This window comes from Camelus ferus, chromosome 23 (genome assembly GCF_009834535.1).
Source record: "Camelus ferus isolate YT-003-E chromosome 23, BCGSAC_Cfer_1.0, whole genome shotgun sequence".
Taxonomy (NCBI): domain Eukaryota; kingdom Metazoa; phylum Chordata; class Mammalia; order Artiodactyla; family Camelidae; genus Camelus; species Camelus ferus.
The window spans coordinates 10,743,147-10,764,581 of record NC_045718.1 but is presented as its reverse complement, the minus strand read 5'-3'; the positions used below and the strand labels follow the sequence as shown (position 1 = coordinate 10,764,581).

At 40.9% G+C, this 21,435-nt stretch overlaps 1 protein-coding gene across 1 annotated transcript in view; it reads right to left on the bottom strand.

The window, feature by feature from the left end:
• Positions 1–21,435, bottom strand: part of PTPRC (protein tyrosine phosphatase receptor type C) — a 102,399-nt gene that overhangs the window by 17,091 nt on the left and 63,873 nt on the right. Inside the window, 10 exon segments of the mRNA XM_032466457.1 lie at positions 1,812–1,888; positions 1,979–2,069; positions 2,627–2,692; positions 2,694–2,737; positions 5,386–5,420; positions 6,037–6,145; positions 8,791–8,851; positions 13,443–13,654; positions 15,510–15,662; positions 19,523–19,642. Coding sequence (XP_032322348.1) covers positions 1,812–1,888; positions 1,979–2,069; positions 2,627–2,692; positions 2,694–2,737; positions 5,386–5,420; positions 6,037–6,145; positions 8,791–8,851; positions 13,443–13,654; positions 15,510–15,662; positions 19,523–19,642 — 968 coding nt within the window.

Below are 21,435 nucleotides of genomic sequence, written 5' to 3'. Positions count from 1 at the left end.
GACAGGGTGACGCAGCTACACTCCAGGGAACGCCAGGGATTGCCAGGGACCACTAGAAGCCAGGAAGATGCAAAGGATTTTTTTCTCCAGACCTTCCAGAGAGAGCATGGCCCTGCTAACACCCGATGTCTGACTTCTATCTTCCAGAACTGTGAGATAACACATTTTTGTTGTGTTAAGCCATTCAGTGTGTGGTGCTTTGTTATGGCCATTCTAGGAAATTAATACACCATGTAAATAAATAAATAAATAAATAGAATTTTACCATTTCATCTTCTCTACTGAAAGTTTATATATTCAAATAGATCCAAACAAGCAAACAAAACCCCAACTTCAATTGTTTTTTTGCTTTTCTGTTATTTTACTTTACGAAAAATTTAAGAATGACCTCATAAACCAGCATATATGGTAGCATGACCAATGCACTGTCAACTCTCTGACTGTCAAAAAAAAATTTGACAGTCATTTTTCTGGTGGGTCTGAGTGGAAATAAACACTCATTATTTGCGGGTGGAATGTAAATCGGTACAACCCCACTGGAGGACCGCTTGGAAACGTTTTTAAAATTACAGATGCATATTCTTCTTAGCTTGGGAATTCTTCCTTTGGGAGGTCACCCTACAGATACACTGAAACTCACTGTGGGATAACATGAGTCAAGATTAGTTATAATAAACCACTAACTGTTGGCAACAGTAGATGAGAAAACAAATTTAATGCCCATTACTATCAGAACTGATGGAATACGCCACAGTGCAGCCATGCCCAGAATTACTCCAAAAATATAAAAGAAAGATGTAGAAATGCTCTATGTCCAAAGTCAGCAAAGGCCAGCCTGTGGGCCGAATTCATGGCCTGATTTTGTAAACACAGGTCTTTTTGGAACACAGCCACATTCTGCCTTGTCTGTGGAAGTAGTTGCTCGGCTTGAGAGCTGAGTAGTTGTGACAGAAATGGCATGTCCTGCAAAACCCAAAATATTTGCCAACTGGCCCCTTACAGGAAAAGCTCGCCTTTCCCTTCTTTTTAGTGATATTTCATTTATCCAGCACATATTTTAGGCAAATGCAGCATTGTACAGAGCAGTGTGGGTATTATGTTAACACCTATGGATAAAGAAAGGAAGAACAAATGTTGGAGTTCTCTTGTTTATGTAGAAACTCCCCCAGGATGAATGAGAAACTACACAGAGGCCACCTTTCCAGGTGGGTGGAGGCCCCGGGTAAATGGTGGATTGCGTGGGATGAAGATTTTTTTCAAGCTGTCTGTGTTTTTATACTGTTTACATTTTTTAAAATTTGTGTGATGCATCACTTAACAATTGTATAACAAATTACACATTTATGTATTTTGGATAAGTTAGCCATGCGGCACAATGTCATCAGATCTTTACTAACTGAACAAGGCAAAGTAATGAATTAACCAGAGCCGCCCAGTCCCCGACTCCACGGCAAGGGTCAGAGGTGGGGCTCTTATGAAAAATACTCAAGTAGATCATTTGGTCTAATACCCAGCACATAACAGGCACCAGAGTGTTTTAACTCTTAGTGTCACTTTGTCTGCAGAGAAAAACCCTACACTACCTAGTGCCAGTAGCAAATAGGAACTATTTTTGCAAATATGAGTGACCGTGTTGTTTGTACCAATGACACCTGTGGGCTTGCTTCACATTATTTCTAACAGTACTTCTAATACTCCGCCATGACAGAGAAGGGACCAGACGGAGTGCATGGATACGAGAAAAACGAAGGTGATGGACGACAGAGTGACCGAGATGGGGTGGGACCTGGCGGGTGTGCACTTCCACTCACATCGATGTAGCTGGCATTTATGTAGTTTGACCCTGCATCTCCGTTTACATCAGAGAGTTCAACACGGTTATAATCATCTGTTCCAAGAAAAGAAATACAAATGAGTGGAATCATGACGAATCAAGTAGACTCAACATGTGGAAATTCAGTTCTCAACGAGCACTTACAAGGAAGGATGTCAACATAGCGGTTTTTATTCTGGTTAAAGGGTTTCCGAGCATCCTTGATAGAAAACTTGCTGAATACCCGTGGAATGCTCTGAAAGACACGAAGATCCTTCGGGTCACAACCGATTCAAAAAAACCAGTTCCCCCTGCCACTTCTCGTTTGGAGCAAATGAGACATCCTTGAACCTGTTTCCCTTTATACCCATGAACAAATTGCATGTGGTAACTGACACTATGCTATTAGGAATTATGAAAAAAAAACACCACTCTTCAAAAAAATGAATGACGGACTACTCTGCGAATAAATCCCATGAGTGAGAGCAAATTTAGCATTAACTGCTCTGCTGCTTTAAAATTTGTTGAATCATAATGTTGTACTGAGAGTACAAGTACAAAAATCAGCCAAATTGGTTCCGTGAGACAACTTCGTAACTAGTAATAACACAACAAAGCATTATTTGGAAAATATTGACTAGTTTGATGACCAGGAGTCTTTCTTCTGGCCCTAAATATGTCATCTCTGCATCCATCAGTGGCAGGATTATGTGGGCTAAGTTACCAAGGCAGAGGGGTGTGCAGTGCATGCAAGGAGGAGCCATGCTGATCACCGAGTCAGCTTTCTCGTCGTACCTCGGGAAGGGCACGCACCTGAAATTCAGCCAGGAAGAGCCTGCCTTCATCCGCGATCTTTCTCTTGTACGTTTCCAGCAAGACAGTCTGCGTGGATGGGCTCCACACTCATCAGCTGTTTCTCATCATCTTTAAACACATCAGACATTCATGACTATCGTTACGTCTCTCTCTCCAGCGCCCACACAAATTTCACTAAATTGACATCTTGGAGTCAGTCTTTAGCATCTCTCCTTCTCACACACATTCCACCAGGAAGATCTCACAAATAAAGATGCACGCATAAACCCAGGACTCCTAAATCTCAGGCTCCAGCCCTCTTCTGGGCTTTATATTAATCTTTCCAACTTACGCTCAGATTTTTCACACAGTTATTCCATGGGTACCTCAAAGCCAAGATGCTCAGTCATTTATTTCCCCTTTTTTCTAGCATTTTAAGTCTCAGCTAACAGGACCACCATTAACCAAGTAACTTAAGACAAAAACTTCCACGTGGTCCACGACTTCTCCCTCTGTTCTGCATCCAACAGGTCACCCAGCACTTTCCGCCCCTGCTGCCTGTGGTCACACTCCGGACTCCCTTGTGACAACATCTTCCTGACTCCTCTGCCTCCCTTCAGGCCTTCCCCGCCCTGATTTCCCTTTTCAACTGCCACAAATTCATCTTCTGAAATGCAAATATGAGCATGCAACTCTACTTGTTGGGGAAAAAAAAAAACTACCACTATTGTTTGTTCTCTGTTGCCTGAAGGCTAAAGTGTAAGTGTTTCCTGCGTGAGCCCTTTCATGGCCTCCCCGGCGCATCCCAGCCGCACCGTTTCCCACACTCGTGCTTTACATCTTAGGCAGGAACAGTTTCCAAGGGCATCGCAGTGTCAGGTCCCCGTGTCTCTGCACATGCCGTTCTCCCCACCCAGAATGTCCTTTCTCGCTTTCTCTCTAGGAGCAGATTCCAGACCAAATATCACCACTGGAAGGATGTCTACATTTTTTGTTTGATTGCATGCGTTTACGGCAATTACCATCCTTATTTATCTATATGGTTATGATTATTTTTTCTTTTTATTCTATCTGTTTTTAACTTATTGTGAAATATCGTGAACAAATAAATAAGAGAAGATGATTAATATTCTGACACCCAGGACTCCTCTTAGCGTGGTCATCTCTTCATACTAGATTGTGCACAGACCGTGTTAATTGTTGTGCCCCTAGAGCGTGAAGCTCAGTACGTGCTACGCTTGTGAAGTAAGTTACTACAGAATAAAAATAATGCTAACGTCGACAGCTATCACCGTGCTTGGGCCCTGACAAACAGTTTCAGAAGAAAAAGAGAATATAAGCCGCTACACGCGTAACAAGTGTTTCTCCCACTATCCCAGGTGCGTCTGGCAGTATTTCTTTCAAGATTCACGTCAAATTCCCCTCTTTGGTTTGATACAGAAATAAGACGTCCATGCAGTTTGCAGGTTTGTCTTACTGTCCACAGAAATGTTCTATCCAACCCCAACTATCAAACCGGCCGTGCACGTTTCTTCTTGGGGCGGCCGGGGGTCTCGGACCTGCATTCCTTCTGAACTCTGGGCCACAGCTGGGGTTTTATGGGGTCCAAGTAAGTTCTAGCCATTCCAAGGGGCGATCTCTGCCAACTTGGAGGTCCAGGCTCCTTTGAAGCTCTCGGGGCAGCCTTGAGCCCTGGCAGGGGCCCTCCACCTCCCAGTCTCAGGTGCTTCTCGCTCGAGCTCTTCATCCTTCCCTCGGCCTGTGGAGACTAACCCTCAGGGTGCTTCAGCCCCTTCGTTAACTTATTCATGGATGTGCGTGAAATCCCATACGCTCCCCTGCGCGCTGGGGGTAAAGCCGTGACTGGGAAAGGAAACCCTCCCTGCCCTTACAGAGCTTCACATCCCCATTAGGGCCGGAGGGTTAATGCACAAATGCAATATGCCACCCGGTGTCAGGAAGCAGTGGGTCCTGCAATGGAAAACGAAGCCCCTCGGGGCACTTCGAGGAACCCACCCCCGAGCTTCTCCTCACAGACTAGGAGGGAAACCCTTCGAAGGCAAGTTAAACCCAGGAGCAGGAGTTCTGAAAACTGTCCTGTCTTGAGTATGAGAAAGCAACTCATTCTCTTTACCGTACACATAGTTTCAATTTCTTTAACTCCAACCCATTTTACTGGATTAAAAATCACATTTTAAAAAAGAAATGAATGAAGAACAGTAAAAGTTTAGGAGAAAATAGGAAAAATGGAATGTGTTTTCATTTCCTAAGTCAAATTGCAGTTTTTCGGTCCATAAAGGCGCCCTGAGTGGGAACACGCGAGCACACGGCCTGCGAGACTGCGCCTGCCCCTCCCTGCACCACGCCCGCGCTTGTCTGATGTCTCAGAAGACCCAGATCCCTGCCTTCCCACACGCAGTTTTCTATTGTCGGTCTTTCTCTGGAACTGTATACACTGGACAACTGTGGCATCTACCAAATGTCATATTATCCACATGGCGTCTATCAAATTCTGTCTCTTCAGCTCGACTCTAAACCTTTAAGAGCAGAGGCTGCGACCTGTCACTGCTGTACTTTGAGGACAGGCACCACATTTGGTGTTCACTGGGCAAGTCCTAGATTCTTGCTGGCTGAATAAATACATAAATGAATTTAACTTTTGACACCATATCCACAGAGAAAGTCCAGATTAGATATTTTTTAATGTTGAATTATTTAAAATGAGTGGATTCAAATGAGAAGGGAGATTCACCAGCAAAAAGTACATGCATACTTACCCCTTTCAACAAGTTCCTGCTGTTCATCTAAATTGCTGTGAAAATAAGAAATATAAGTTTCCTTATTCATAAGAAGCATAGAATTCTGTTGGCAATCAATTTATATTAAATGAATATCTTCAAGGAAGGAGGGAGGGTAAGAAGGAAAGAGGGGAGAGCAGGAGGGGGAGGGGGGAGGAACACTGGGGCCTCGAGGGGGAAGAAAAAGTGAGGGAGGAAGAAACCAGGGTGGTCAGCCATACTTGGATAGGTGGCTATGTTGTTTTATTTGAAACCTCTTGGTTTTCATAAAATGTAGTTGTTCCTGGCCAAATGAATGCATATACGTCCCTATCTCTCTCTCCTGTCTTTTGCCTTTGTCATTTCTAGATCCTTCTTTTTTTTTTTACTTCTGACTCAATTTCTTTTCATCAGTTATTATTAAAGGAAATCCATACCATTATTAGTGAACATAGAAAATATTAATATTTCATATAAACCAATAAGACCATATAAAAGTCTTTGATCAAAAGGTCAGTAATGATCTAGACTTCATGCTGTCATCTCTGAATTCAGATTTTTCACTTAATTGGTTCCAAACCTGCCTCATAAATGGGGCTTTCATCATTATTACTATGATTATTATTTTTTTATTTTGAATTCAGCTCTTACCTGGATCTTTTCTTATGCAGAGCATAGATTTTATAGAGAACAATGAGCAGGGCTATGGATGTCACAATAATCAGAAACACCAGAAATATAATCAGAGCCTTAGAATTATCTAGAAATGAAAACACATGAAGGGAACTTATTACATCGAATATTTTGCTGGATTTTTTGAAAAATCACCTTTAAAGCACTTACATTTTAACATTTTCATTTCTTTTGAGGTTTTCAAAAAATACAGTTTTTAGAATGAAACCAAACACAATACATTCCTGATTTTGTAAACTTTGTCTATATTGTTCAGAACCAATAAAAACACTTCATATTTTAAGAGTGTAATTAGAGTAGAGGAAAGCAAATCTCTTCCCTTCTGCTGAATAATGTCCTTTTATGAGATACCATCATTTAGATCTAATTCTCTTTCTTTCAGTCACTCCATTTGGAAGGAATCCAAAAGGAAATCTAGTTGTAATTCTCAGAGAGAAACTCCCACAGTTTAATTTTAGATGCAGAAGTAGGCAGCCTCTTAAAGGGATCAGAAAGTTCTCTGCCCCACGGAGACAAATCTGCTCGTTGAGGGATAAAATCAATTAACCAAAGGACAAAAATTTTTCATCCTGTAGTTGAGATTAGACTCAGCCCGGCGTGAATTTTCACTAAGGTGTAATGTGAAGTCACGCCCTCTCTGAGAGGAAGGGCAGAGAGAAGAGAGTGTACTGGAGATCTCCCTTGCCCTGAATTAGTGTGTCATTCTGTTCATCTACAGTGAGAGTGCAGTCAAATAACACGAACACATTAAGGCCTCCATTCTGGAGCCAGACAGCTTGGGTTTGAAATCTGTCTCCATCACTTCCTAGTTAGGACCTCGGCCAGAATCCTTATTATCTTTGTGTGTCCATCCCTAATTCCTAAAATGATGCTAAACAAGTTTGATTCATGGTAAACATTCAGCATCGTCCCTGGGACGTGGTCAGTACTAATTATTCAGTGTGCACACAAAATGTTTTGAGTCTTAGTGGGTGTCAAACACTGATTTCGGTGTTTAAGATACTCAGAGAATGAAGTAAAGACAGAGATTCTGGTCCTCACAGGGCTTTCCTTCTGGGAGGATAGACAGTTAACAGTATACACAATGAATAAGCAGATAGTACCGTAGGTTAGAAGGTGATAGACTGAGAGGTGAGGGAGTTAGCGAGGCAGGCAGTCTGGGGGCTGCATATAACAGGCAGAAGTGTAGTTAGAAAGAGCCTGAAGCCAGGAGCAACAGTGCATGTCCAAGGGGCAGCTGCTCGGGCGTGAAGAGGGAGGAGGCCGTGTGGAAAGCACGTGAGGGGCTTCCAAGCTGGGGAAGCTCCCGCACCCACACATGTGGTCTCACTCTTGCATCTCCTGGGAGAAGGTCAGAGAGTAAGAAGTCCCTGGACTGCCACACGCCCTGCTACCAGGATTCCCACAGCCAGACCACCTCCTGGGCTGTTTCCCGCTCTGCGTCTCTCTGAGTGAAGTGATGCCAGGCCTGGTCTATTAAGATGTCAGCGTGAAAACTCCAGCTGAGTGTATGACCCCAGCATAGACGCTGCTGCTATAAATTATTGACATAATCAGAAAAACCCAATGCAGCTGTGTTTATTGTAAGGGCTTATAACAGACAGTACATAGGAGGTAGAGGGTACAGCTCAGTGGTAGAGCGCATGCTTGGCGTGCACAAGGTCCTGGATTTAATCCCCAGTACCTGCATTGGGGGTGGTGGGGGAAAAAGAAAGTACATAGAAATAAAAATCAAAGAGAGCTGACTGAATTTGGCTGGCATTTCACACCAGGAGCTTTTATTTTATAAATCTGAGCAGAAAGAACTAAAACTTCGTATAGGACTCGGAAAATAAGCTATTTTTATATCTCTCCTCTTTCAAAAGACTTGGGGAAATAAAGCATCAGTGATTGTGCACATGAGGGTAAGAGGCAAAGACAGAGAAGTGGCAAGAACATTAGAAACAGGCAATATTGCACTTGGAGCTTTACATTTAATTTTTTTATAAAGCTAACAAGCAGCGGGCTAAGTCTCCTTCCTCCACGGCCCAGATCAAACATTAATAATTCTGGATAGAGCTGCAGATATTATTATTTATTCAGAAGGAGGAAACTGTAAGAAGAAATGGTGAAAAGTGGTCATCCTGGAGGGGGAGTGGTAACACACAGCTGTTATTGTCACTATTATAGTGACATTTTAATGTAAGTGAGTTTTTTTCTCTATGCATCTTTATTTTGATTAAAGTATGTTTAAATATTAATGACAAAAAAGTAAATAGCCACACTGTCATTAGGGAACGCTTAACCTGGCTGCAGTTGGGTGAGCCACAGGTTTGCAGGCAACGCCTGCTTCTGCCGTGCATACGTGGAAGGACAGGGGAAGATAAGGGAACCGTCTCTAAAATGGTGCGCAGGACGAACGTGCTCGTTACTGACATGAAGAGGCGCCGTATGCATCATAGTCTACGCAGACAACTCCTTTATGCATTATTTTATGAAATCAGCAATCTTTTAATAATTGAATCTTCTAATTTGAATTTAAGGAATTATATTTTAATATGTTCTCCTGCACATGTGTTTGTTCAGACAACTTGAAAATATAGTTTCTATGGAAAATGCATAGTTTAAACATTTAATAATTAAACATGCATATGAATGTAAAATAATAAAGCTTTGAAAAATGCTAATATGTATTTAATATAAATATAATATAATAGCCAAGCAATGACTTACAAGATGTCGTATGCGAAACACTTTCTGAATTACCACGATGTTCCCCGTTGTGATAATAGACCTGAATTTCAGTAATAAAAGAGAAAATTGTTTTCTTAACATGAATTTATAAGTCAATATAACACATACATATTTTGCATACATTGCTGTTTAATTTCATAAAAAATATACTGGTTAGCTTTCATTTAAAGTTGAAGCTTCAAGATTATGTCAATATTTTACTAGCAAGATTCTTTTAAAGAAGGTATTTAACAATGGAAAAGATATAAAGACATCATAGCCCATTTACCAATAATATCTATTAAAAATAATTTACCAATAATTACCTATGAATAGGCTAACATCACCACATTTTTTAAAAAAGGAAATTTTGCCGTAATTTTTTTACAAGAGTTACACATAAAACGTACAAAAAAATTTTTAAGGCTGAGTGGAAACAAAATAATGTAAGAATTGCAATATTTATATTAAAGTGATATTTAGTTCACAAGGGTTAAAATGATAAAGACTGATGCTCTAAAGTAATACAGGGTAAAATTTACAGGATAGACATAAGTAGCATAAATACTTCCATCTCAAAATATTGAATTCAAATAAAGCAAAACAATTTAGATATACCGAGGAAACTGCATGGATCCAGAAAGCATTAAGAATCTTCAGAAAAAAAAAAATATATATATATACACACACATATATGTAAGCAAAAATAGATATGAATAATATCATTAAAAGAGATTAATGACAAATGTAATAAATCTGGAAAATACACATCTAAGCTTTAAAACTATGGAGAATATATAATTTACCCAGTACTCACAGAATATTCAAAGCATTTATCATAATGTATGTATCATAAGCTGTAGAAAATATTATAAATTCCAGAAGGCAGAAATTGTAAAAGCCAATTATCTTTTATAAACTAATAATTAACAGCAATAAAAAATTTAAGAACCAGAAATATAGAAAGTCTCTTAAAAAACAAATAAATTAAAAACTCTTCCAAATTACAATTCTATACTCTTTAGAAATTATCAATAATAAGAATATTCTACTTTAAAAATCTACTCATTAAATTTTATGTCAGTCATTGAGAAATTAGTGATAGATAATACAGACATGGGACAGAGTCAAAATTTTACCAAAGGACAATCCATAGCTTTAATTTTTCTAGTTAATAAAAAAAGAGAAAGAAGTAAATAATCAAAAATCACTTTAAATCCCCAAACTAGCAGAACATCAAAATAAACCTATGGTGGGTGGGTAGTGTGTGTAGCTCAGTGGTACAGCGTGTGCTTAACAGGCATGAGGTCCTAGATTCAATCCCCAGTACCTTCATTAAAAAAATATAAACCTAATTACCTCCCCCCAAAATAAATAAATAAATAATTTTTTAAAGAAAAATAAACCTACAATCAAGGAAAGTAACAAATCAAGATTAATCAAAACAACTTAATGAATTTATTAACCAGAGAGCACAACGATAAATGAAACTAAAACGACTGCTCCCTCATGAAGGTGTAAATGCAGCGGTGGCTTCTTAAATAAAGACATAAACAAGTTATGGGAACTGCGGTGAAGAGCACAAGAGAAGCGCTTGAAGAGGGGAAGTCAGCCGGTGACTAAGTAACTGGCTCCGAATTCGAATTCTAAGATTGTATTCCAGTATGATGTTTATCTATATTTTTCCAGAATACTTTATCATAATTAACAAATCGGAGAAGAAAAGTCTAGAAAGAAGGAAGAGCATTGAGTAAAATGCCTAAAGAGAGTGAAGCCTGGGTGTTTTGAGAAACGGAGAGGAAGCCAGCGAGCGGGGGGCTCCCTGGGCGCGAGGAAGCCGCGGGGGCTGAAGCGGGTGCAGGGTGGTGGCTGAGAGCACAGGGGTTCTTTCACTCGGACCGTTCTGTGGGAAAACAGAGGAGGCACACTCACTCAAAAGGGCTAAAACACCCAAAAAGGACGGTGACACTGAAAGAAAACATAAATGGGTCTCAAAGAACCCCTCTGCGGCAAAAGGCTAAAACACATTTTTTCAGTGAATAAATCATTCCTGTATTATTTGAAGTTATAAAACACAGAAAAACAGGAAAATGTCTCCAAGGGGTCTCATCAGGTTAACAGAACTTTTATACCAAAAATATAACAAGGATGACATGTGCCCCCCCCCATGCCAACATCACCTCTACACACTTACTGAAAGACCTCATTTATGAATGTCTTCATAAAGACTTAGGAAATTAAGTTATTGAGATCAAAAATACTTCTGAAAAATAATACACAATGACAGAGCAGAGTTTTTTCTTAGAATGTGACAATAGTTCAATATTAGAACATCAATCACTATAATTTACCATATAAACAAGACACAACACAGCATCACAACCATGGTGTCATCTAATTTGGTACCATTGAAAAATTGATTAAAGTCCAACCTAATTTTCTGGCTAAAAATAAGAAATTATATATATACATACACACTTTTTTAAGCAATGAGACTATGAAGACTAGTTGTCAATATCACATTAAACAGTAGTCAACTATGGAAATTACCATTAAACAAGAAATGAAAGAGATAATCTGACTGAATAAAAATAAAAGGGACATTTGTGTATGATTTAAAGTGCTATTAAGAAAATAAAAAGGCAAACTATACACTGAAAACAAAATTTGTGACTCACATGAGACAAAGAGTTTAATCCTATTAAGATTCAAGAAGCATCCCCAAAGAATACTGGACAAAGGAGGTAAGGAGCATGTTATCACAAGAACAATGATAATAAAAAAAATGTTTCTCCTCAACAGTAAATAAAGAAAACCCATGAAAACAAAGAGAGATGCCAATATCATATTTACCCACTAAACACCAAAGAAAAAGGGCGTGTTCAGAGTCAGGGAGACTCCGAAGCAATCATTTCACACATGACTACAGGACGGGTAATTTGGTAACGCGGAAAGGAAAAATAAAGTAACATGAAAATTCTTAAATTAAATGGAAATTCCTTTTGACCTGATACATTCATTTCCAGGAATTTATTGAAGCAGAAATGACAAAAGCCATAGTCAAAGATTTTGTTATTTGCCCAATAAGGATGCTTACTGATGATTGTTTTTAACAGAGACCAAAACAGATATAGTTAGTAGAATGTGATAAAGCTGTAAGGTAGAAGTTTATGCAACCCTTAAAAACTGCACAGTAGCAGAATAGTTAACATGGAAAAATGTTCATGACATGGTGATTTATGAAACACACAGCTTCTCAAACTGTGAGTTCATATTATGGAAGTCGTGAGAAAATGGAAAATAGATGTTGGTCCCCACCTCTGGTTCCTGGCGCAGGACTCCTGAACTCTTGTGTTCTCTAAGTGCTAAGGGATCTAGAAGCATCTTGTGTCCTAATATTTGGTCTTTGACCCTGATTCCCGACACAGAGCTCCAGAAAAACTTGTAATTTCCTGGGTGACAGGAGTGTCTTATTCTACCGAGGTGACTGCCAGGCTCCTGGGTGGCTCCTGGATGGGGGCCGGTCACCAGAAAGACCAGGCCATGGGTAGAGTCTTGGAAGTTTCAGCGCCCTCCTCCTCCTCATCCTCTTGAGAAAGGAGAAGGGCTGAAAATGGATTTAATGGCTGATCAGGCCTACGTGATGACGCTTCCATAAAATCCCAAAAGGACAGGGCTCAGCGTGCTTCCGGGTTGGAGAGCTCAGCCGCACCAGGAAGTCGCCACACTTCGAGTCCCCAGGGACAGAGGCCCCTGCTCCCGGGCCCGCCCCCCGCAGGCCTCACCAGAGCAGACAAACCCAAGGAAGGGGTCTAGGGAGCCCCCCCTGGGTAGCCAAATTGAGCAGAACTGGAAGGGCCCTGCTTCTCGCGATCGGCACCTGAAGTGGGTGGGACCAGTCCTGTGAGACCGAGCCCTTAACCCGTGGGACCTGACGCTACCTCTGGGTAGATGGTGTCAGAACTGAATTAAATGATGGGACACCCAGCCGGTGTCACAGATACTTGACGTGGGGAAAAAAATCCTCACACATTTGATGACTGGAAATGAAGTGTTCCAGGTAAACAGTAAAGGAGACTTACGGGGAAGAAACACACAAGGGGTAGAAGGACCGCAGGCCTTCCCTGCAGCAGGAGGGAAGCCTGAGTGTCTCCATCTTAGGCGTACGTGCAAAATACGGCTGGCAGACAGCACGCTTACAGGTGTGCTTTATGCTTCTCTACATTCATCAGTCTTTCCTAATATTTATTTCTACTATTTTCTAATCTCAATGTACCTGTAAAGATTTTTTTTGTAATTAAAAAAGTTGTACTAGTAAAGATAAAAAGCCAAGAGGAAAGAAAGAAGTGATAAAGTGACATCCAGCGCATAAAACGCTGTGTTACTTGACACCGGAGCAACAATTCAGGTATAAGTAAATCACGTTGAAGGTCAAAAATATCCCAACAAAATATTTGCTAAAAACCACTGCTTTTAGTACTAGAGATGAAAAGTTTGCAGGCAAACTTTTCAAACTTTAGAAGTATGATCCCTTCAGATATTCGAGCTTCTCAAGTTTACATGAGCATTGGTCTCAGCACTATTTAAATGCTGCGCACGAGTGGCTGTGATGCGTATCAGTTCTGCGCTGATTATAGACATTGTAATCTTACCTCAAATGTATATTGTGTTGAGTACTGAAGACCTTCTACCACGAAGCTGCACATTTTCCTTGAGTAATATCTAACTGGTTTATCTTCAATTTTGACTTCCAAATGGTAGTCCTCTGTATCAGGACCATTAAAATAAGCAGGAGCCTTGCAAGTCACAGTTGCACTGTTATCTGTCTTCCGTAGGACTTCTAAGCCCCTGACCGGGCTTGGAGCTACCAAAAGGAAGAAAGATGTGTTGCTTTCATCATTTGGTAAATTCATATTTAAATTACTTGACTATCTTTGGGTACAGTATAAACTATGGGGGTTATGGGTTGGAAAGCTAGGACAGAGCATACGTGGAAAAGCTGTAACAAAACATCCAAATTAAATCACGCATTCATTCAGTAAATATTAGCACCTAAGTGGTACTTGAAATCATGAGAGTGTTTGCAGTTCCCTTAAGGGGCGTGTGTGGAAATAGAGAATAGAGAGAAAACAGGGGAGTGTGGGGAGGGGACAGAGGGTGGTTGGGAAACCCCAAAGGCCTGCAGACCACCCAGGTCCTCCTTTCTGGAAGTGCTTACATGACCCTGGTGAACAGCTACCTGGCTGGATTCTTTAGCAGAAGCAATGAATTGTCTTTGCTTCTGTGATAGCACAGAAATTCGGGAACATAACAAAAGCATAGAGCTTGAAGACCTGGACTTTTTATTTATCTTTTTATTGGAGTAGACTTGATTTACAATGTTGTGTTAGTTTCAGGTACACAGCAAAGTGATTCAGTCATGTAGATATGTATACAGATAGTCTTTTTCAGATTATTTTCCATTATGGTTTATTACAAGATACTGAATATAGTTCTCTGTGCTACACAGTAGGTCCTTGTTTATCGATTTGATATCTAGTAGTGTGTATCTGTTAATCCGAAACTCCTAATTTTCCCCTCCCCACCTTTCTCCTTTGGTAACCATAAGTTTGTTTTCCATGCCTGTGAGTCTGTTTCTGTCTAGTAAATAAGTGCATTTGTATCATTTTTATAGATTTTACATATAAGTGATTAATGATATTTGTCTTTCTCTGTGTGACCGATCTCACTTAGTATGATAATCTCTAGATGAAAACTCTAATTTGAAAAGATACATGGACCCCAATGCTCATAGTTAGCACCATATACAATAGCCAAGACACAGGAGCAACCTAAATGTCCATCAACAGATGACTGGATAAAGAAGATGTGGTAGGTATATATATATATATATATATATATATATATATATATATATAAAATATGTATAATGGAATACTACTCAGCCATAAAAAAGAATGAAATAATGCCATTTGCAGCAATGTGGATGAACTGACAGAGGACCTAGACTTTTGAAACCAGAACCTAAATGATATTAAGAGCATTCAGTGCCCAGCCCTGCACAGGACAATTTTTCTTTGTGAGCTGGTGCCAGTTAGGGTCCCTGGAGCTGAAAGCTGCTGCCTTACTCAAGGGTGTTTCTTCTTCCCTGACCCAATGCAATTAACGTCAACCTCAGAGACAGATCCACTTTTGGACCAAAAATCCACGGAGCCATCATACAGGTGGCAAGAGCCAAATGAATGTAAAAGATGACATAAAATAAAATAGTAGGTAGTTCACTGTAACAGAGCAGAAAGTGCCAACAAAATATTATGATTTATGAGGTGTTTTGCCAGGTGAGCAGACGTTAGCAAGGGGATGCTTTGTGAGTGAGACGTTATTAAGTTGACTGACAGCAGTCAATATTTCCAGACAATAAAGAAATAAAAATAGGTAATGTATTTTTATCTAACATGATTAGGTACTTAACTGCCTGAAATCTTATAAATTGTGCCACTCCATAAACTTTTGTACTGCATGCTTACAGTGATTACTTCTGAAGAATACAGAGAACCCAGGATGCGGGGTTTTAAATGGTTGTATTTTAAATGATCATAAACCCTGGATGTCAACCTATGTGCCAGATCAGTGTGTTTCCCAAACGAAGCACGGAGGTGGACGTGCTGCGCGCTCCTCCTTGCCGCTCACAGGAAAAAGCACCGACGCCTATAACTTACGTGCCGTCTCTGTTTTAAATTCACATTTCACATCAGCTCCGGGACGAAACACCGTTCCATTGACAAAGGCATGTACTGTTACATTATATCTTGTAAAAGGTTTCAGATTTCTCAGAGTGTATGTGCGTTCAGTCTCATTGAGGCATACTCGATCTCAAGGGAAGAAAAAGAAAACATTTATTAAGTCATCAAAAGTCAAGAAGACCACACACTTAATTTCGTCGCTACGTTAAATCACTCCAAGCCAACTCCAAAACTGCATGATGGAGAAATAAAAACATCCTTGGTGCTCGGAAGTGCATACAATTATTAGCAAATGGATCAAACACATGCGATTACTAGCAATAGACTCAAATATACAATGACTATGGTTTCCTATAGTTAATTCGCTGCACCACGTATTTAATAATTTTAGGCATATCTGAGAAGATGGTCTCCTTGCTTTCTGAGAAAACACAGCCCACAGTGCATATTGTGAAAGGCCTTTTTTTCTGGTACTTTGGTGAAATCTTTTTTTCCATACTTAACCTCAAAACTTTGAGCATTGGTTTTAGCTACTGTTGTGGACTTGAGACGCCGAATTCTCTTGATCGGCAATAGACTGGTCCACCCTGTCCTACGGCCTAAGCTCAATAGTAACAAATGGGGGCTGAGACAATGCAGCAAAGCTTCACGCTGGCAGGAGAATCTGAGCTGTTCGTTAGAAGATGAGTGCGACTGAGCAGGTGTAAGGAGAGAAGAAAACTTTAGTGAAGGAAGGAGCATTTTGACTTCAGGCACAAACCCGACCAGGACAGCAGAGTCTGCCTGGGTGGGGATAGGAGAGAGGACACCTTGCTGAAATACGTTTAAACATTCAGGCAGATGACTGAGCATTTGTTAAGTTGAAAAGTCACTAGGCACTGACTGTTTTCGAGTAGCCAACTGCCACCAAGAAAGATAGTCTAAAGAAAGATGAGAGAGGCAGCGTGTCACTGAGTAGCAGCTACAGTGATGACACCGCTGCTAACAGCGCCAACCACGGTAAGAGCAATGCGGAGACGGTGCTCTGTGCCGAGCTCGGCTCTAGGTGGTCTACGTGAATCCGTGAGCCATCGCCACAGCCCTACAGGCTGGCACTCTTGATGTCATCAGATTTTACAGATGAGAAAACTGAGCCTCAGAGACATTCGCAGTCTGCCCGTGATCTCACGGGGAAGGAGGAACAGAGCCAGGATGAGGTCCGGACACTGAGGTTCTGCTCAAAGCTTCACTGTGCATCCCGGGACAGAAAAGGGCACCAACGACTGCACAGGGGCCAGCTCTTTCTTACTCTTGGACACTTGACTTCTCTGGTCCAGCTGGATGTGCCCAGGCACTTGCAGAAACAGTGTGAGAAAAGATCTATCACGTGCTGATGTCTCGTCTCAGTTACTTACCCACAAAATGGAGGCTACAGGCGTCTCTCCACCTCACCGTGGGAGGCTGAACGGTGGATGGGACAGAGTGCCTGCTTCAGCCCAGGTAAGTGTCTGTTTTCTCAGAAATCCTCAAAGCTGGACTTAATCAACTTACGCCTGCCACTCAGTTCTGCCCTGACCCTAGTGAGAGTTCTCTCTGGGGACAGGAAGAGGGGCAGTTCTACAGAGGGACAGGTGGTCCGCCGACTCCTAGCTTCTGCCAGCTCCTGATATGGGGTCTGGCTGCAAGGACAAGGACGAACTGCTAACTCAGCTGCAACCCACAAGTCATTCTCAAGGTCCATCTGGCTTCCATTCAGTGACTCGATTTTGTCTGTTTGTGGGTGTAACCTCACAACCTCCCAATTCAGCATCAAAATAAGGTTCATTTATGTTGCTCTGTGACGCTTTTAGCCAGCTTGACGAAAGTCAAATTGTTGATTGAATTTTGAACAAAACATTTTTCAAAAGATTTGGCATTTGGGGAATGTAAGTGTACAGTGCTTAGAAAGCTGGTTCCCAGTGTTCATTTCCAATTGCCAAGGGTTCCAAGCTTTGGTAGAAAGGCCAGTATACTTCATATGAGCCTCTCCGCCTCCTCCACGTGCGGGAACACTTGTCCTCAGGGCTCTGAAGTCAGAAGCACAGGCTGAGCGGGACAAGCGAAGGACTTACTTGACTCAGGGCTTGAAATTTTGTTTTCTTTAGGGAAATAGGAACATGCCTCATTTCAAGTCATGCCTGCGGCTCTGGAAATGGCTAGAAAGACACTGACTGAGGACATTTGTCACCTCTTTGCTTTTTAGAAAACACCTCAGGAAATCCATGAACAACTTCCCAATCTGAGCTGCTCTTAAAAAAAATAAAAGAGGTAGTTTCACTCTTTAAAAAAAGGCATTACACAAAATCGTTTCCAGTAACATCGCTGTGACCCTGAGGGGTGCACGTTGGTTTCAATGACTTCTGAAGAACAGTCCTTTGAGTGCAACCATGACTCGAGGTCTAGCCCCCGGTACCGAGAAGCCTTCATTGTCCCTTGGCGTCGTTAAGTTCATACACGACACCGAAGTTGCCCAAGGGGTCTTGCGCTCAAAACATGAACATACAGTAGCAAATAAAGCACGGTTCAAGCTGTCGAACTTAAGCACTGATCTGAAGTCCTGCGACCCTCAGCCACGTGGTCTGAGCTCTGAACATATACACGGACCTCTCCTCCCAGAGTCATTACTGAAATGTTTAACAAAACCTTAAAATAGTCATAAAAACATAGAGGAAATGAAAGAAATGTCAACTACATTTCTCTCCTCTTTTAATTTGCAGCTTTCAGTGACTGAAATGATTAATGATAAAATCATGAAATGGAATTTAAGACCTAATTAAAAGTAACAAAAACTGCCAGAATAATATGTGAGTATTTTGTATGCCAGATACAAATGGGACCGCGAGTAGAAGATTCAGAGAAGAGAAAAGAAATTCAAAGGATGTGCTCATACAGAAATCAGAGTTTGTACAAGAGGTTCCTAGTGAGGCAGACGACATCCAATCGTCCCGCTGTTTTAACGTCCTGTAGTTTGCATTCGTCCTTCCTCATAGACGTAACTTTGTAAACACACTGCACAGATTTCTCCTCCACAGCATCTGAGTCCTCTTAGGGTAATATGAAAACCACACATGTGTTGAATTTTGCTTTAGTTGTTCGATTATTAAGATTCAAGAAACCAGCAAAAGCAAAATTTTATCAAAATACGAAATAACACGCTGAAGATAAAAGGTTTTCTACTTTTCAAAATTTGAAATTTAGGTCTGGTATCTACCCACCCACCAAAGAGATGGACTTCAGGGAGATGTTAACATGAACCCTGCCTTAAGCTGCAGGGAAACGATTAGCAAGGGGCTCTCCCAGGTGCTGAGTCTGCTCTGAGACGGCCCACTGGTGCTCAGTGTTCTCTACAAGCATTTTGGATAAATTGTCCAGGAGATGTTTAGTCTCTTAACTGGCCTCTGATTTGGAGGAACCAGTCTGCTGGTTGAACCAGTCATAGCACATTTTTTGGACCACCTTTATTTCTGGAGAAGTTTAACGCTAACTAGAACTACGCCCCCAAGATTCTACCTGTCATCAAACTGGCCTCCGTGGCTAAATGGGTACATGTTCGATTTTAGTCACTCAATTTCCTATGTGTATCAGTTGAAGTGAGTGTTGGAAGTGGTCTGTTTGTGGTCCTGAATAGTGAGTTCAAACCAGTGTCGCTCACTTGAGGAATATTTGGAAGACAGGTATGTGTGTCGTCTTTCCAGAGGTTTTCTTTCTCTAGGCTGCGGGGTGTAAGGATGAGAACTAAGGAAATCAAGAGAGACAAGCAAGTACTGGGGCAGTTCTGAGCTTTAGTCATTTCAGAGGCTGGGGAGCCCACAGCGGGGGAAGCAGTTCTGCAATCTGGGCATGGAGGACGCCCACCCCAGCTGCTGTGCAGGGAGGCCCGTGGCGCCCTCTGCGGCTGAACCCATGTGTCTTGCACTTTCCCGCATTTGATTCGTCTTTTCCTAGATGGAATTAAATTCCATACAAGTTACCTGAAGCATTCCAGTAACAAAGAGTGAACCCGTGAGAAGTCCTCTCAGGTGGTTCCCAGAAGAGCTGTGCATCAGTTGCACTTACATTAGAACAATTGAGAGACTTAGGGACTCCTGGATCTGTTAAAAGAATAAGAATATAAAATATGAAAACTAAGGCATGGAGAAAACATCCTTCATATTATTAGCATGCATTATTAAATTGCCAGATTTTGATTTTAATTATGAATTAATAATGAAATTAAAAGAAAGAGAACTGGTCTTATTAGGGTTGCACCAGAGGTCATTTAACAGAGTGAATGCCGCTCCGGGTGGCACCGCGGAACCCACATGTTCCCCCGACTTGAAGAGACCTGAAAACGCCTTCTCCCTCCCATCACTACTGCATTGTTATATTATTGCTGCTGTCCAGCTGTCTGGTCATTTCCAGATTTCACCGTGCTGAAAATCTGTCCCTGGTAGTGTTGATGAATGGAACAGTCCTCATTTGGAGTAGCACTGGTCATCACTCCCAGTAGCCAGTCATCAGAACTTGAAATGAAGCATGTAATCAATGCTCACGTCAAAATTATGAGGTGTAATTTGCACTGAAACATACTTGTTGGGGTATAGTTTGATGAGTTTTGACAAATACATGCATCTCTATAACCACCATCATGATCAGACATGAAACATTCCTGTCATAGGAAGGAAGTTCTCTGCCGTTTCCCAGTCAACCCAGGCCCCTTGTCCAAACCCAAACACTCTCCGAACTGCCCTCTGTTACTACTGATGAAGTTAGTTGTTTCTTCCATTTCATAGACATGAAACCAAACAATGAGTGCTTTTCTACGTCTAGCAGGTTGCACTCAACGTGATGGCCCAAAGAGCCATCCATGTTGTTGCGTGTCGGTGGTCAGTCCTTTTTACTTGTGAGTAGCATTCCGCTGTAAGGGCAGACCACATGTTATGTATTCATCCAGTTGTCGGTGGACACTTGAGTGGTTTCCAGGTTTTTGGCCACTGTGAGTCAGTCTACTATGAGTATCTGTGTAGAAGTCTTTCTAGGGACATGTCCTTTCCTCGTTGGTAAATATCTGGAGTGAAATTGCTGGCTTATTACTTTGCATTCTCACCAGCAGTATTGTCAGGTTTTGTTTGTGTTCTTTTTAATTTTAGCCATTTGAGTTGGTGTGCAGTGTCGTCATCTTACTGTTGCTTTAATTTGCATTTCCTGGGTGACTAATGATATGGGGCCTATTTTTATGAGCTTATTGGCCATTTGAGTATATTCTGTGAAGCACAAGTTCAAAATGCTTGCCCATTTTTAATTGTGTTACTTGATGTCTTATTTTGTTTGGGGAAGAGTTCTGTATACATTCTGGCAAAACTATCTTTGCTGAAAAAATTGTGGATATTTTTTAATAATGTGTGGATTGCTTTTTTTAATGTCCTTAATGGGTTTACTCAAAGAGCAAGAATGTTTAATTTTGATGAAGTCTGATTTCTAAATTTTTTTCTTTTATGATTGTTGTTTTTTGTGTCCATCTAAGAAACCATTGCCTACACTAAAACAGCAAAGATTTTCTCTAATGTCTTTGTCTAGACATTTTATAGTTTTAGCTTTAGTGTTTAGGCCTGCAATCCATTTTGAGTTTATTTTTGTGTTTGTTGAGATTTAAAGGCTGTTTTTTTTTTCCCTAAAGGGATAACTGGATCATTTGTTTAAAAAAGAAATTCCTTCTTCCACTGAATTGCGTTTGTACTTTTAAAAAAATGAAAGATTTTTTTTTTCTGGGATTTCTACTTTGTCACAGTGATTTATAAAGACTATACTAATTTTAGTACTTAATGTCCAAAAACCATTCAATTTTTCTAGTTATGCTGAGGACATAATGTTTCTGTAGTTTTATTTTTTTTTTCTTGTGGTTTTG